Source organism: Equus quagga, chromosome 4 (assembly GCF_021613505.1).
Source record: "Equus quagga isolate Etosha38 chromosome 4, UCLA_HA_Equagga_1.0, whole genome shotgun sequence".
Taxonomy (NCBI): Eukaryota; Metazoa; Chordata; class Mammalia; order Perissodactyla; family Equidae; genus Equus; species Equus quagga.
The window spans coordinates 29,552,476-29,569,288 of record NC_060270.1 but is presented as its reverse complement, the minus strand read 5'-3'; the positions used below and the strand labels follow the sequence as shown (position 1 = coordinate 29,569,288).

Below are 16,813 nucleotides of genomic sequence, written 5' to 3'. Positions count from 1 at the left end.
CTTTCTGTTTCATCATCTATGAAATAGGGTGATAATGTTGGCTACCTCACAGGTTGTTATAAGGAGTAAATGAGTTAATGTATGTAAAATACTTAGACAGTGGTCCTGGTCCATGGTAACTGCTCCGTAAATGCCAGCTGCTTTTATGATAATGATGATCATTATCGTCATCCAAGTTGATTTGCCATGTATATTACTTTCAAGGATGATTGTTCTAGCTAAGAGTCAATGTATTCTGTGCTTCTGTGTGAAGGTGCTCACAAAATTAAAATCAATGTTAAAAATAACTTTGTTTTTCATACCTACCTTAGAAACAAAACGTCAGTGTCTAATTATTCAGGTGTATTTCACCCCTTTCCTATCCTGCTGCAGTCCTAGCTTCTTCGCCTCTGTTCTCAATTTCCTCAGTCCTCTCTTTCTGAGAACTCTTGCAGCTGCTCTACCTAAGCTTCATGTTGCTGACCCTTGCATCAGTTCTTGACACGTTTACCCCTAAATTAGAGGGCTGCTGCTACCACTTCACTAGATCTCACTCCTGGGCCAAACCTTTTTCTGGACCTTTTGCATGATAGGATATTTTCATATCCTAAGGTTCAAGGAGTGAGCTAGTCATGAAAACAGCAATGATTCTGTTTCCTGCTGCTTTCTTCTTCACGCTGGGGTGTGGTAGAAAGGTGTGGACCTGCTGAAGGTCAGGAAATGTCGATTTTAATACCTCGCTCTGTATTCTTCGCAGTCACCTTTCTTTATGCCGTAATTTCTTAATGTTTGAAATGAAGAGGGCCAATATAAAATGCAACATTCTCTAGCCCCCTTAATCAGAAGTAGTTATAGTTCTTAATTGCTTTGGACACTGTGCTCTCCTGTTCACTGTTCAGATGATTAGCAGTTAGCTCTCACACGAGGCTGGGTAGTGCTCAGCTCTGTTGGAAATACTGCTGCATTGCTTCATATATTTGCATAAAGGAAAGATGGGAAGAAGACTAAATCATTAAGAAATTTTAAACTTTTTGCAGCGTGAAAGAAGCCTGCAAACTCACATGTTGTACAGAGTGAAATAAATAAATAAGTGAACCAAGTCTGGTGGCTGACTAGCATGCATGCCTTTCCAAAGGAGGCAGGTCCTGTTCAGCTCCAGCAGGTGGCGCTATGTAGGAATGTGAGTACAGTGTTGCCAGAGAGTTGAGAGAGGCTGGAAACGCAGGGTTTATGTGAAGTCTCAATGCTTAAATGTTGGCTACTAAATTTTAAAAATTTAAAGCACTGTATATGTCTAGCAAAACATGTCTGGAGGCCAAATCTATCCTACCAGCACCAGGGTGAGATCTCTAGACCAGGGTTTATATTTGCTGACACTTAAAAAAATGTGGTTTTGTATGTATTTTCTGATAAGCTGGTTTATCACATCTATTTGGCTTAAATTCATGTGTTTATTTTTCATGTTACACATTAAATAAAAGTATGTAGTATAAAATATAACTTTTTTATTTTAAATAATTCTAGGTTGCTTGGGAGACCCTGCAAGAAGAATTTTCCCGCTTCATGACAGAACCAAAAGGAAAAGAGCATGATGACATATTTGATAAACTTAAAGAGGCTGTTAAGGAAGAAAGTGTTAAACGCCACAAGTGGAACGATTTTGCAGAGGACAGCTTGGTATGTCGCATGTATATTAGGGTGACAGCCTCATATTTTTGTATAATTTCTCAAATTAATGCTCTTTGATAGGAGACTTTTTATGTAACTGTTTAAATTAGATCCTGAATTTAAAATAATGAAGGAAAGAAATAGATTTACCATCTGTAGTCAGCCCTTTGACATTTCTCTGCCCTTCTAAAATCACCCTGTGTTCGTTCTTTCTCGGCTGTGATTTCAGGGAAAAGTCAAACTTCACAGTAAATAGGCTTCTCAACTTTCACAAATTGTCATCCACTAGGCATTACATGGGCCTGGACTGTAGACAGCCGCTTCTCATTGTACCCTTTTGGTAATGGAAGGAATTAGACATGTTAGTTTTCAGTGGGTTTGAGTCATAAAATGTTAGGCTCCTAACTTCATAACACTAACTACCATGTGTTGAGTAGCTACAAGGTGCCAGAAACTCTGCTATGTGTTTTGTAAGCATTATTTTATTTAGTTCTTAAGCAGTCCTATTCCTGTCCTTGACAAAGCTGGGATACTGGCCCCCTTTAATTACAAAGCCTGCCTCCTGACCTCCACCACCTGATAAATCTTTTGTTATGCAGAGCATTCTTATCACCATATCAAACCTTGTTAAGCACCTGCTCAGTTTAGACAGAGATGAGAGGCTCTGTTGAAAGATAAGATTGAGCAGTTTTCTAGGAAAATGTGAATCTCACTGTTGGCTGGTCAAATTTATTATTTTTTTTGAAGAAATGTTTGTCTTCATATTTGAAAACCCTATTCATTCTTGTTAAATGTCTTATTAAGACTGACTTTCTGAGAGAATGGTGCCATTTTTATCCATTCAAAAATTATAAAATTTGAAGACCGGTTTTCTTATAATAAATAACTAACATTTACTTATGATCATCTAAACCTTTTAAGCTTCCCTCCATACATTTTTGATTGCTGTTAACAATGAGATAATGCTTATTATTATTTCTTCTCCTGTCTTTTTTGAAAATACTAACGTGTAGGTCGTATGGCAAAAAAAAAGAAGTGCAAATGATCTGAATTATTAACTGCTGAAGACTGGGGTTCTAGATGTTGGATTTTATGTAGCTAAATGTGTCATATGCCCCCCCCCCCCCCCCCCCCCCCCCGACTGTCTTAGAGATGGTCGTCTCATTTAATTTGGGCTAGGAGAAAATCTCCGCTGTTTATTTTTTAGACAGAAAACTGACACGTAAGCTGGCAGATAATAGGGCCTCCTGCGTTTGGGTGGCAGGGACTTATTTTTCTGTTGTTTTAGATACATCTCTTATTTTGGATATTTGCTAAACTGTCAATTTGAATAAAATTACTAAAATGATAAGACATAAATCAAATTAGCTGCTTTTCTTTCCTTGTTATTTCAGAGAGTTATTCAGCACAACGCTTTAGAAGACCGGTCCATCTCTGATAAGCAGCAGTGGGATGCAGCTATTTATTTTATGGAGGAGGCTCTTCAGGCTCGGCTCAAGGATAGTAAGTAGGGGCATGAGTGAGTGAGTTTTGAGTATTCCCAGTGGGAAAGGAGTCAGTCAACATCAGTGAGCATTTAAAAAAAAAAACGAATTAACATTTCAAATCTGTGTCGTTAGTACTATAGTTGAAATATGATTTGTGGAATTTTTCAGTTAACTACCTAGTAACTACTAAAAGCATTAAATAAATTGGACACATGAGTTTATATGTACTCGTTCTAAAAAGCTGTAATTCAGACTATTTTAGTCTTTGCTACCATACTTATGAAAACTTTATACGCAATTGTACTTGTCATAGATTCTAAATAGATGTAAAGTGTTCTTATATATGTACCATATCAATCATGTATTTGTTTTTCATTTCATCTGAATTTTATTGATATAGCACTTTGAAGTAGTTAAGAAAGCAAACCTATTATTAGTTATAATTTATGTACTTGGTAAGCATTAAAATTCTTGATGAATTAGAAAATTTTTTTTTAATTTTTCTAGCTGAAAATGCAATTGAAAACATGGTAGGTCCAGATTGGAAAAAGAGGTGGCTATACTGGAAGAATCGGACCCAAGAACAGGTAAAAACAAACAAATCTCTTGTCTTATGATGATAGAATTTTGTTCATTATAATTCAAGCATTAAAATATAACCTTTGTATGCCTCTACTTAATAATTTCACCTGTTTCATATCATCCTTTCTAAAATATAAACAATCTTAAGAATAAACAGTAAACTACAAAAGAAAGGTTTTTTTTAAAGAGTAAGGTAGCTGTGTTATTAAAAGGCAGGGGAGATGAAACATGCCCCTTTTGTGGTTGATTTCTTTGTTCACTTCAGCTCCCTATTTGAGGTAAAATGAAGATTAAAGTTACAAACAGAAGAAAAAATGATAAGGATTTCAGAGAATGTCGTATGAATGTGATTAGAGTAAAAGATATAATGACTTTTTTTTTTACCTTATTCTAGTATATGATCTCTGAATTTTTCTGTTAGTTGGCTCTTCAGGTTATTTGATTCCTTTGCATTTTTTGCACCTCTGTCCACAAAACAAGTATAAAAATTCAGACAGGAAGTAGAATTGTAGAATTCATTCATTTAATAAACGTTTAATGAGCACTTCAGAAGAACAAAATGGTAAAGGCAAGTATAAATAACTACAAATGTGTGAGTAGAGAGAAAACGTGTAAGTCGTTCAAGTCCTCCTCCCCGGCCTCCACCCCTTTTATTCTTCCTTATCGTCTCCTCCCCGGCCTCCACCCCTTTTATTCTTCCTTATCGTTAAGGCTTCTTTTCCCATCCAGCGTTCCGTCTTACACCATGTCTCATTCTTATGTTCATTCCTTCAATAAAAATGAATACAAATAGAATATAGCATCAAAATATGTAAATAAAGGGAGTAACGAATAAGAAGAAGAGGTGGCATCCAGTCCACTTTCTTTTCTTCATTCCTCAAATCCGTGGAATTAGAGAAAGGAGACCAAGGTACAGAAATATCAAGAGAGGAGATAAAGAGAATGAAAAATTACCGAATGATACGTCATTCCTATTTCCTTATTTATTTTATTTGTATTTGTTTTTATTTTAAATACAGTTAAATTACGTGATCAGCACCCTATCTTTTCCTAGTTTCACGCCTTTCCTGTTTCATGAGCTTTCTGTCAGGTGTGAGTCACCGTTTGTCTTAATAGCGAAGAGACAGTCTTCCTCTTCTCTTTGTTCTGATATGGTTTTGTGTAGAAATGGGTCGTTAAGAGACTGGAGAGGAGCTGAGGCAGTGTCAGAGTTAGTGGTTGGACCTCGCCTGTGCTCCGGGCGCACCAGTTATCTCTGCTCTACATGCGGGCTCAGAGGAGGAGGTCTGTCAGAAAAGAATGTCTGGAGGAGCCATCAGAGGCTTCTGCCTTGAGACAGGGAGAAATGTTGATTGGAAAGAACTGGTGTAAGGCAGATAAAGTCCAAAGAAAAATGGTATCTGACCTTCAAGGCTTAGTGAAATTAGACCTGAAGTCTCCAGAACAATCAATGATGGCAGAACTTGCCTCAGCACTTAGTGGTAAATATGCTTTGGCCAAACACTCTTGGAGAGAAATGATTCCTGCTTGTCAGTTATTTTTCTCAGGAACTTGAATCCATAGGGTGTCCCTTTAGGAGAAGCAGAGAAATTAGTTTTAGTCAGTGCAAGGATCTGTAGCTTAGAGGAGGAAAATGGAAACCCTTCAGAGAAGAGTCTTCTCCCAGGGTTTCAGGGAAGCACGTATAAGACCAGGCTGACTGTGGAACAGAAGCCGTGATTTGGAGTATTGAGAGGGGATGTCAGAGTCCCTCAGGGAGGCGTTTGTATATCCATCTTTTGTTTTCTCTTTCAAAACAAAGATTTGTATCAGACTCGCTGAATCGAGTACTCCTCTAACCTTTCTAACCTTCCTACTCCCACTTGAAAACCACTGTTCTAGACCTCATACCTGCAGGTTACAATGAGAAACAGATTCTAGAAAAGTTTGAGAATATCCCCTGGTCTCACCTTGCAAGTTTAGGTAGCTGTGTAACGATTCTTCTGTCTTTGAGTGACTGAATTTAGCAGGAAGAGAAACTTAAGATTGTCCTTTGTTGAAGATGAGAAATCCATGCTCTGAAAACTGCTTTGTGCTTTTGTGTTGTTACTTTTTCCTTAGTTTTCTAGGAAAAACCCATCTCTTTGAAACGTTCTCACTTTGAGCGAGGTGATTGGAGACCTTGGTCAGGATAGATGGGAGAGAAGTGTTCTCCTGAAGACCAAGTGTGGTGTGGACAGCCGAAAGTGAAATCAGGACAGGAGGAGTTGGGGAATATATCATAGTTAGAGATTCCTTCCTACCTCAGACCAAATAGCACATGTTTAAGGAAACAGTGACATTTCTCTTTATTAAATACATTTCTTCTAAAGTGTCATGTTCTCAGAGAACATTAATTGGTAGCAGTTCCATTTACAAGCCAGTTAATTTTGTGTAAATATTATCCTTGTATGAATACTCAGATTCTGTAGGTTGGCACAGTTTGGGGCAAAGTGCTACGACAGTAACTTGTTTAGAGTAGTCACTGAATTTGAAGCTAGTTTCTTGTACCTGCAATTTTGAAAGAAGAATTGATAATGAAAAGATAAACTTAATTTGACACCATATAAGAGTCTTATGTTCAAACTTATCACTAGTGTGCATATGTTTTCCTCCTTTGGTGAAGAGATTGTGAACAATTTATAAAGAGACTGAAAGTGAATTTAAGAATCATAGGCACCTCACAGCAGCAGTCTAAAGCACGATTTTTAATGAAAAGACTTTTTCAGAAAATCAAACTGAATTTTATATTTAATTTATCAGAAAAGAAACATATGAACCACTACAAATCCTTACAGTCATCTGGTTCTTAGGCGTGAGGCGTTTACAGAACATTTCTCTTCCCATGTATTCAGGGTACTTTTTCCTACACTGAAACCACACCCTAAGCTCAAGAAAGAAAGCACATAGTAAGGTGCCAGGTGCTGTAGCTTCGACAGTAACACATTTCAGCAAGAGTGAAATATAACACAGAGCTAATTCCTTTTTTTTTCTTTTTGCCTCTCCTAAGTCCAGGTGGTTCTACATTTGTAAGCCTGTTGCCCTGTGTTCGTAAGCCAGGGTACTGTGTTCTTTCTTGTTTGTTATGATTGGGCTTGTGGCGCCTGTAATACGATAGCATAATTTAATTTTTATTAAAATTGAGACTCTGTTTTTATAAGTGTGCCAAATCATGAACCATCTAAACACAATCCTCTTTTAAACATTTTAAAGTTTGTTCACAATGAAACCAAGAATGAATTGGAGAAGATGTTGAAATGTAACGAGGAGCACCCCGCTTACCTTGCAAGTGATGAGATAACTACAGTCCGAAAGAACCTGGAATCCCGAGGAGTGGAAGTAGATCCGAGCTTGGTAATAATACTGCTGAAAAGCGTGAACTGGCTTCTTTAGTCTTTGTTTCTTGTAGTAAAATGTAACTGCTTCTAATGTGTTACTTAGATATTTAAGTGGTTAATTTGACTTTGATCATGTGTGCTTGGCTGACACTGAAAGCTCAGTCATTTTAATTGTGTAAAGAGTACAGATTTTTTTCTCAGTATTGCTTTTTTAAGGGGATTGTTTTAAATATTATAAATGGGGGAATTGAGACTTGGAAAAGTGAAGTACCTGGGCAAGGTCAGCAGTTAGTTCTGGCAAAAGGGCATGAAACCCTCCCAGATCTCTGCACCACATCATACTGGTTCAGATTGCAAAATAGAATTTCTGCTAAAATATGACTCATTTATATATATGTATGTTTTTTAATCAAATATACCTTAATCAGGTGTGAGTGGACTTAGAAAAAATATGAACAATAAGTTTTTATTAAATTGGATAATGCCTTTGGGTTCTATCTCATTTTCCTCATTTATAATAAATATGAGGATAAAACTGATCACAGACTACTCTTTGCTTACCTTCATGAGGCTTATTTGGGGAAAATTATTAAAAAACCCTTGTTTCTGAGCCTATGTTCCCTATTTAGGATACAAGGGATCAAAACCTCATTTTAATGTTAGCTTAAGTTAGCTTAAGTGAAACTCACTTAGAAAAGTCAGTCTAGTGGGGAAGACAATCATATAAGAAGTTTCAGAGCCACACGTAAATTCTTTTAAAGGTTATCTGCTACTTATGTTTCTGCACTTGAGAAATGAGTACTTATTTTAAATTCCACCAGAGATCAGAACAAGAAAAGAAAACTGGTGCAACTCAAAGCAGTTAAAGCTGTTTTACATCTAGCGTTAGACTTGTATGTGGCTGTAAGTGTTGACACTTTGGTTAATACAGTAGGAGGGACTTTGCCCATATCTTAGGATATGGATTGGCTGTATATCTTAATTACCTCCTGTAAGCAAGAAAATCTCAGGATTTTTCTAAGGGGTGCTGTATTCAGTGCACTTTATGAAGCTGTAAAATAGGTGGCAAAGTTTATTATAACAAGAATAGTGGATGGACTGGATGTCAGGAGATGTAAATTCTAGTCCAGTTCCATTCCATTAGCTGGTAATATTACCGTCAGTCATTGACATAATCTTTCTGAGCCCCACTTTTCTCATCTGTCAAATGGTTTTGATGATACTTGTTTTACCTACATAACATTATTATTGTTATGCTCAACAAAAGACAATGGTATGAAAGAACTTTGAACACTCTGACAGACTATATAGTAATAACGTGATGGGGTCATATTGCTGTGTTAACAATGAAATTTAATAATCAGAAAGGAAATATTGTTGGGTTGATGGACGTGGTCTGAGACCAGCTTCTTAGTCCTAACTCTGTCCCTAGACAAGGCTCATAACCTCTTTTTGCTTTGGACTGCTTACCTCTATCTGGGGGAGGATAATCCCCACCCTATCTACTCTACAAGATGGTTATTTGAATATTAAAAACGATGCTTGTTAAAAACACTGCAAATTTTGAAGTACATAAACTGGTAAGGAGTCAAAGTAGTAGTAAATCTAATCTTGGTCTTGAAAAAAAATTTTAATGGACAAAAAAAGTTGGTAGAATAACAGCATTGCCATTTGTTTTAATTAGCTTTGTTATAAATAAACTTTGTGTATGACTTTTCAGAATGTGTTCAAACGACCTGAAGAGAGTACAGTAACTCTTTGATCTTTGTTTTTTTATTTTAGATTAAGGATACTTGGCATCAGGTTTATAGAAGACATTTCTTAAAAACAGCTCTAACCCACTGTAACCTTTGTCGACGAGGCTTTTACTACTACCAAAGGCATTTTGTAGATTCTGAGGTAAGGTTTCCGAAAAACAAGGAGAAATGGTTTTTAGTGATATTTTTTTAAGAATTAACTTTTTCATGTTAGAAAATACTTCATTCCCATTGTGGAAAGTAAATGCAATAAGTAAATGTAAAAAATATGCAGTAAGAAGTGGTCATTTATAATACCCTGGCCTAGAAGTAATTTTAGTTAACATTTTTATGTATTTCTGTTCCACTGTTTCTATATACAGTTGTATGTGTGTGTATAACGTAACCATCCATTTGCAATAATGGAAATCATACTGCAGAACAATTTTTATTGTGTTTTTCCCTTGTATTAGACTGTAATTCTTTCTTTATATCACTAAAATCTTGCTTTACATAATTCTTTAAAAGAACTGTTTAAAGTTCTTGGAATGGACAGTTGTACACAGTTTAATGTTAGAGTAACCCCTAGGTGGCAGCAGACTGATGTATTTTGAGCATTTTCTTAGAAGCAGAAATGCATTTTAAAGTAGCCTTCTGAAAGAACTCTCTTAATCAGTGATCTTATTTGAGACCCCTAAAATGCTTTTGAGTTTTTAGCAGCTTAAAAGAAATTTATATTTAAATGCACCTATGTAAAAAGTAGCATAATTTAACTGTTGAGAAGATTTCTCTCTACAAAATAAGCTTCTTTTAAAAAATTTATTAACTTATTTTCATATACAGCTGAATTTCAAAAATGGCTTGAGTGCACACTCAAAGAAAAGAGGTTAACCTAAGGGCATATCTAAAATAACATGGTTGTTAGTTGAGACTAAATACAATTTAAGGGTATATGCTGTGAATTTTAGTTGTATATAATGTAATGAAATTCTCTACTTCTCAAGTTTAATTGCTTTGTCATTGGAATTATAGCAAAGCTATATAGGTGTGGGGCAGACAGAACCCAAATCATGTGGAATTTTATGGATCCTGTGCAGCAGTGATTTAGTAGCTTCTATCTGCAATAGGAATATATGCATTAGTAAACATGAGTATTTATTATTAAAGTTTAGAATATAGGTACTGACTTGAGTATCAGTTCCCCCATATTCACAGTTTTGCTTTTCCAGGTTTGGTTTCAGTTACCCACAGTCAACTGCAGTCCAAAAATATGAAGTGGAAAATTCCAGAAGTAAACAATTTATAAGTTTTAAATTGCATGCCATTCTGAGTAGTGAGATGGAATCTCACACCATCCCTCCTGGGACGTGAATCATCCCCGTTGTCCAGCATAGCCACGCTGCACAGGCTACCCATCCGTTAGTTACTTAGTAGCCGTCTTGGGTATCAGATTGACTGTCATGGTATTGCAGTGCTTGTGTTCAAGTAACCCTTATTTTACAATAATGGCCCGACAGTGCAAGAGTAGTGATGCTGGCCATTCAGATATGCTAAAGAAAAGTCAGAAAGTGCTTGCTTTAAGTGAAAAGGTGAAAGTTCTCGACTTAATAAGGAATGAAAAAAATCATATGCTGAGGTCCCTAACATCTGTGGTAACATTTATTACAGTATATTGTTATAATTGTTTTATTTTATTTTTAGTCATTGTTGTTAATCTCTTACTGTGCCTCATTTATAGATTGTTTTATCATAGGTATATATGTGTAGAAAAAAACATGTATAAGATTTGGTAATATCCATGGTTTCAGGCATCCACTAGGGGTCTTCGAATGTATGCCCCATGGATAAAGGGGGACAGCTATGGTTGTATGTGTTTATAATCATGGTTTTCAGTTTTAAATTTGCATTTGATAATCTTGATTACCTAATATTTCAGTTGGAATGCAACGATGTTGTCCTGTTCTGGCGAATACAGCGCATGCTTGCTATCACTGCAAACACTTTACGGCAGCAGCTTACAAACACTGAAGGTAAGCCACAGAGGGACTGCTTTCTAATTTTGACGTCAAAAATAATAGTAATATCCATTTTTAATAGAAGAATGCCAATATACTTTCTTAAAAATAGATTTATTAGAAAAACTGAAAAATTTTAATTTGCCCTTAAAATATTAATGACAATCATAATTGAAAAAGACGGGAGATAAAACATACCAGGAGTTTCCCTTCATCACACAAAAACTCTGTTAGAAAATGATGCTTAAGCATCACTTAGTTTTTTTGGGGAATCTGGACTTCCATTAAAATGTTAGGACTTGAGACTATGACTTTCTCTGAGAACATGTGTTCGTTTCATTTTGATAAAAGTGCTGTATAACAGGTCGAAATTCTCCCTATAACGGTGAGAAGTCTGAATTTAACAATAGATCTCACATGAGAAAAATAAGAACTTACTCTCATATATTGTTAATTTTATTATCCTTGTACATTCATAAAAATGGTACTCCTCAGGTCTTTTATTTACTTTGAACAGTCAGGCGATTGGAGAAAAATGTTAAAGAGGTACTGGAAGATTTTGCTGAAGATAGCGAGAAGAAGGTTAAGCTCCTTACTGGTAAACGAGTTCAACTGGCCGAGGACCTCAGTAAGTAGTTCTTCCTCCTTTTCACTTTCTCCCTTTCCATTTATTTTGTTCATCCATTTAATCTCAAACTTACAAAAAAGTATATACAAAGCACTTTTTTTGCCTGAAGTATTGGAGAGAGAGTTGCCGATCTGAAGCCTCATCACTTCCAAGTACTTTAATGTGTGCTTCTTAGAAATGGGGATTTTTCTCCTAACAACCTTAACGCGCCATCAAAATCAGGATGTTTATGCTGATACATCACTGCATCCAATGCTAAGACCCCATTCAAGTTTCACCTGTTGTCCTCATGTTGTCCTTCCATATAACAAGATGTTCCATGCTCATCCTGTACTTTCCCTGACCCGGCTTCCTTTTTTTGGAGAATGGCTTTTAGAAATCAAGAGTTGTGGGGCCGGCCCTGTGGCTGAGTGGTTAAGTTCACGTGCTCTGCTTCGGGAGGCCCAGGGCTTCACTGGGTCGAATCCTGGGCCCGGACATGGCACCGCTCGTCAAGCCATACTAAGGTGGCATCCCACATGCCACAACTAGAAGGCCCCACAACTAAAAATACACAACTATGTACTGGGGGGCTTTGTAAGAAAAAGGAAAAATAAAATCGTTGAAAAAAAAAAAAAAAGAAAGAAAGCCAGAGTTGAGAACTAGATATGCTCATTGTTTTTGGAATATCACTGTTCCCAGATCCTCTCAGTGTAAAGAACTAGAGAACAAATATTGTGTATGTGTGTGTGTGTGTGTGTGTGTGTAGATAGGTATATATATACATTTATATCTATATTCCAAATCATATAATATGTCTATATTGAAAACCATAAGTTGACACCGATAGTTTCCATTTTAATCCAGCAATACAGGATTCATTCTAGTTTTCTCCTTTTCCATATTTGTAACTCCTGTTTGTGACAATGAGAAATCTGGCTCCAAGTTTCCCAAATATGTTTACTTATTTTAATCAGTCCTCCTATATGTGACCACATTTGTTGCTATCCCCTTCATTGCACAACGTTCTTTTCACCCACCTGAGGTTCTTATCACCCAACTCCAGGTCACCATCACAGTGCCTTACCCTGTGTTGACACCCTTTCCACCTCATCTAGGCTCAGACGTCCCGTGCCAGGTTGTCCTTCTTTTGGGCCCTTTTTACTGAGCTCATGCTCTGACACTGTGCCAGGCGTCTCCCCTCTCATCCTTCACATCCCCTACCTTCCACACAAGGACTCCCTCCTCTCCTGAAACCGTACCATGCTTTTGTGGAGACACCCTCTCATCCTGCTTGTACTCCCACACCCTGTACGGGACAGCCCTCCTGCACGGATGCTCTCCTCACTCCTGGGCCGGGCTACCAACACGCCGCGTGAACACCCTGGTAAACCTGCTTAGGCTTTACCACCTACACCAGGCCCAGATGGCTTTCCTTCCCTCACCCCTCCCCACCACCAGCCTAGCCTGACCTTACTTTGTCACTTTGTTTGGGGGGATATTTGGTTCTTTCTTGAATACTAGTGGGTTCTTAGCTTTAAGATGTTTGGGTTGTATACTAAGATTTCCTTAGATCCTTGAGAACCCAAGAAAATCGATGAAAGATTAATAGTATTAAATAAAAATACTGGAGGTTGGTGCTTTTGTTTGAGCTTAGGTTGTTACAAGTTTCCCTTATTTCAGCTTCATGAAGCAATGTACTTTTTCTTTCAATATATACTGAAATTTTCTGTCTTATGCATTTTCTCATATCCAAAAGAAAGCAAATGCTGAGTAGAAAGAAGTTCTTCAAATTTGAAAATAGTTTGTAAACTAAATTTACATCACTGCAGTATAGTCACTAGACTATCCGAGAGGAACCAGGCAGAGTTTTCCTATTTTATGCCCCCTGCCTAAGCAGCATGCTCTCCATCCACCACCTGTCATCTCCTCTCCTCTAGTTATCTGAGGTCTTCATTCCTTTCTCTGTGCCTTTTCTTTCTTTCTTTCAATAATCTTTTTTTGAAACATATCTCATTTTAACTTTTATTTTCATGTTCTGTTGCTTTTCTTTTAGTTTTTTCATGCCACTTGGGCAATATAGTTAAGTGTGTGCTGAATTACACAAGATCTGTGTTTAAATGTGAACTGCCATTTACTACCTGTGTTATCTTAGGCAGGGTATCTCCCAGAGCCTTAGATTCTTTGTAAAAGACAATTCCTATAATAGTTATTTCACAGGATTGTTAGGAGAATTAGTTCAGGAAACATTTGGAAGTCCCTGGTTCATAATTTTATGCTTAATCACTGCTGTTATGGAAGAAGTGTGTCAGTGTCACAACATAGACAAATACATTTCTTTTATATCCCTCAGGACATAGCTATCAGACAGTGAAATACTTCAGCGTATTTTACCAGCATTTACATTTTTAAGTGATTAAAAAATGATGTGTCTTTTCTCATGTTTTATATAAAGACTTTGTGTCACCCCATCACTCTCCACTGCCAATTTTATAATTTAAGAAAATGTATTACATGAATTTGTGCTCTGTCAAGCCAAGTCTTATATTCTCTTGCTGGTTTTCCTGAGAAAGTACTCATGACTCCCTTGAAATGGTTTACTACTTTTGTACGTATAAAATCATGATCATAGTAATGTACCAAATAATGTCCTCGGAAACAAGTCTTTCGCCAGTGATTCAGCTTCATCAGTCACACTAAAGGAGCTGAGCCATGACTGTCCATTAGCTGAGAAAGTGTCTTGAGAGTACCTTTTCCTTACTGTTTATCTTTAGTCGAACACTTGGGAATATGGTCGTGGATACTTTCAGCCAGAAAACTTTCAAAGGGTAACAGTTACTACTGTATTAGACGAATCCAGGTTTCTAGTATAGCATATTCAATTAGAATATAGTGACATTAGAGGAAGAGAGGCAGTCAAGAGAATTTTTACTAAAAATTCAAAATAGTATAGAGTATTTTAGAGATTGGTAAAAGCTTGATGCATCACATTTTTGCCAGTCTTAAACTTGCCCAATTTTAAATCATTTTACCACTTTACTTTCAAGATTCATCAACTGATTGTCCTTTAAGATGAGTACATAAGAAGTAGTGCAATGTTTTCTCATATTCTAGAGGAGATATACGATTTTCATTATTGAAATGAAGCCATGAAGCTAGAATTAGGAAGATCAAAGAAGTGGAAGAAGAGCCCACCTCTTGCCATCTTCGGAGGCTCATGAGAACAGGAGTCGTACATAGGAACCAGAATGCTTTGGAAATATGGGGGATTCCATCGCTGGAGCAGGAAAAGGTCACAGTAAACCTGGGGCATCTTAAGATGTAGAAAGTAGGGAAGTGTTGCAGGGTGATGGGGACATGTCAACAAAATACAGAAGCCAGCTTGAAGAGACTCCAGCTGACCAAAACTAGGACAATTTGGGTATCAAAATAAATAATTACAGTTACATATTGTAACACACTGAATAAAACAGGAATTCGTGAGTTGATGATTATATAAATAAATGAATAAAATCAGTGATGAGGAGTGGGATGTTTGTATAATCACATAAAATAGCTCCACGCAAAATAATTAAAAAGGGAAAAAGTAATTTTACAGTGGAGCAGCCTGGCAATAACTACATTAATCAAGCAGTCAGAGTCAGTATTTGTCAAATCAGAACTGTGTGCCACCTTATAGAATGCAGTGAGAAGAACCCAGCATCACTTCTAGGATATTCTTACCGAAGATGTATAACTGAAATCCAATCATAAAGATACATCAGACAAACCCAAATTAAGGCACAGTCTACAGAGTAACTGGCCTGTAATCCTCGAATATATCAAGGTCATGAGAGACAAGGAAAGACTGAGGAACTGTTCCGGGTTGAAGGAGATTAAAGAGCATGAAAATGAAATGTAATGTGTGATCCTGAACTGTATCTTTTTGCTCTAAAGGGCATTAATGCGACAGTTGGTAAAACTTGAATGGGATCTGAGGGTTACGTGATAGTAATACATCAATGTTAATTTTTAAACTTTGATAGTTAAATTGGGATTATTCAGGAAAATATCTGTAGCTAGTACACAAAGGAATAGTTGGGGCTGATGGGACATAATGACAGTAAATGATTCAGGAAAAATATGCTCTTCCAACTTTTCTGTAGGTCTGACGTTTTTACATAAAAAGAGTAAAAAAAGTTTAATTTTGTTTTTATAACATATGGATCAGGGTCATATGAAAATAATTTGAAAACATCTCTGAAGATGTCAAAAGACTGAGTTACCTCATGGACAATTTAATGAGATACATGCATCATCTTTCCCCCTTAGTCCCTTGTTTGCAGAGTCTACTCACACTTAGGCTGTCGGATGTTTAAACATGCCCCACTATGACCTTGATGAATTTCTTTTGATTTTGTAGTGAATTTTATTTCAAAAGGTTTTTGTAGATATTTAAATACAGTGTTAACTTAGATAAAATCTATTTGGATTCCCAGCATAATTTTTAATAATATATCCAATCTGTTTATTGAAACAGACTGTAATTTTAAAATGCTTTCTTTGAGGAGGGGAAGATTGGTATATTATAGCTTAATTCAAAGTTTTTCTGTCTCTTATGATCTGTTTTATGATTTATAAAACCTGTTTTATGATTGTCATCATATAAAACCAAGTAGTGGTGCTAACATCTTACAGAATTTTATTGGCGTTTGTTCTCCATCTCAGCCCTGAAACTAAGTATCGGGGCTCTGGAAACGACTGCTGGTAGTGTTGCTGAGTTCCGTCAGCACAGCATGAAATTCTTTCATTGTTTGCCCTATGAACATTGTATCAACTCTTAACTAAGTTATCATGAGTTTTCGGGCCTTTATATCAATTGCTTGGGATTTAGAGCTTAGGTTTCTCTTTTAACTCTTGTTCACCAAAGCCGAGTTACGCTTTTCATTCTCTGTGTATATAATCAAAGAATCATTGATACCCAGGAATTAAATCACTCATTTAGAACACTCTTTTTAAGATCTCTGGGGTCTTTTCCTCCTTATTTTACAATATCATTTTTGTATCAGAACTTGAGACTGTTTATGAATGTGAATTAATATTTGAATACTTTTCCTGTGCCAGGTATTAGGTTTTGTGCTTGACGTGCATTCTCATAGGTACAGTCATTTTTCTTGTTTTATAGAGAAGGAAATGAAGGCTTAGAAACATGTAGATAACAAATGGTAAAGCCAAGATTTGAGCTCAGGTCTTGTAACTACTGTGCCGAACTAATTTGGAAAAAAACCTCAAGCTGTTGGAAAATATAATTACATAAAACAGTCCTTTATATTTGGAAGCTTCCGTAGTTAACAGTGTCTTTTACAGAGTGAGTCAGAAAGACATACATTTTAGTCATGATTAC

At 36.5% G+C, this 16,813-nt stretch overlaps 1 protein-coding gene across 4 annotated transcripts in view; it reads left to right on the top strand.

Moving 5' to 3' along the window:
- The window catches only part of OPA1 (OPA1 mitochondrial dynamin like GTPase), an 82,744-nt gene that overhangs the window by 47,618 nt on the left and 18,313 nt on the right, over positions 1–16,813 (top strand). For all 4 annotated transcript variants that reach the window (XM_046658890.1, XM_046658893.1, XM_046658891.1 and 1 more), the window contains 7 exons: positions 1,504–1,656; positions 3,042–3,150; positions 3,642–3,721; positions 6,948–7,088; positions 8,855–8,971; positions 10,745–10,838; positions 11,341–11,451. In XM_046658890.1, the coding sequence (XP_046514846.1) occupies positions 1,504–1,656; positions 3,042–3,150; positions 3,642–3,721; positions 6,948–7,088; positions 8,855–8,971; positions 10,745–10,838; positions 11,341–11,451 (805 nt within the window). The remainder of the gene's footprint in view (positions 1–1,503; positions 1,657–3,041; positions 3,151–3,641; positions 3,722–6,947; positions 7,089–8,854; positions 8,972–10,744; positions 10,839–11,340; positions 11,452–16,813) is intronic.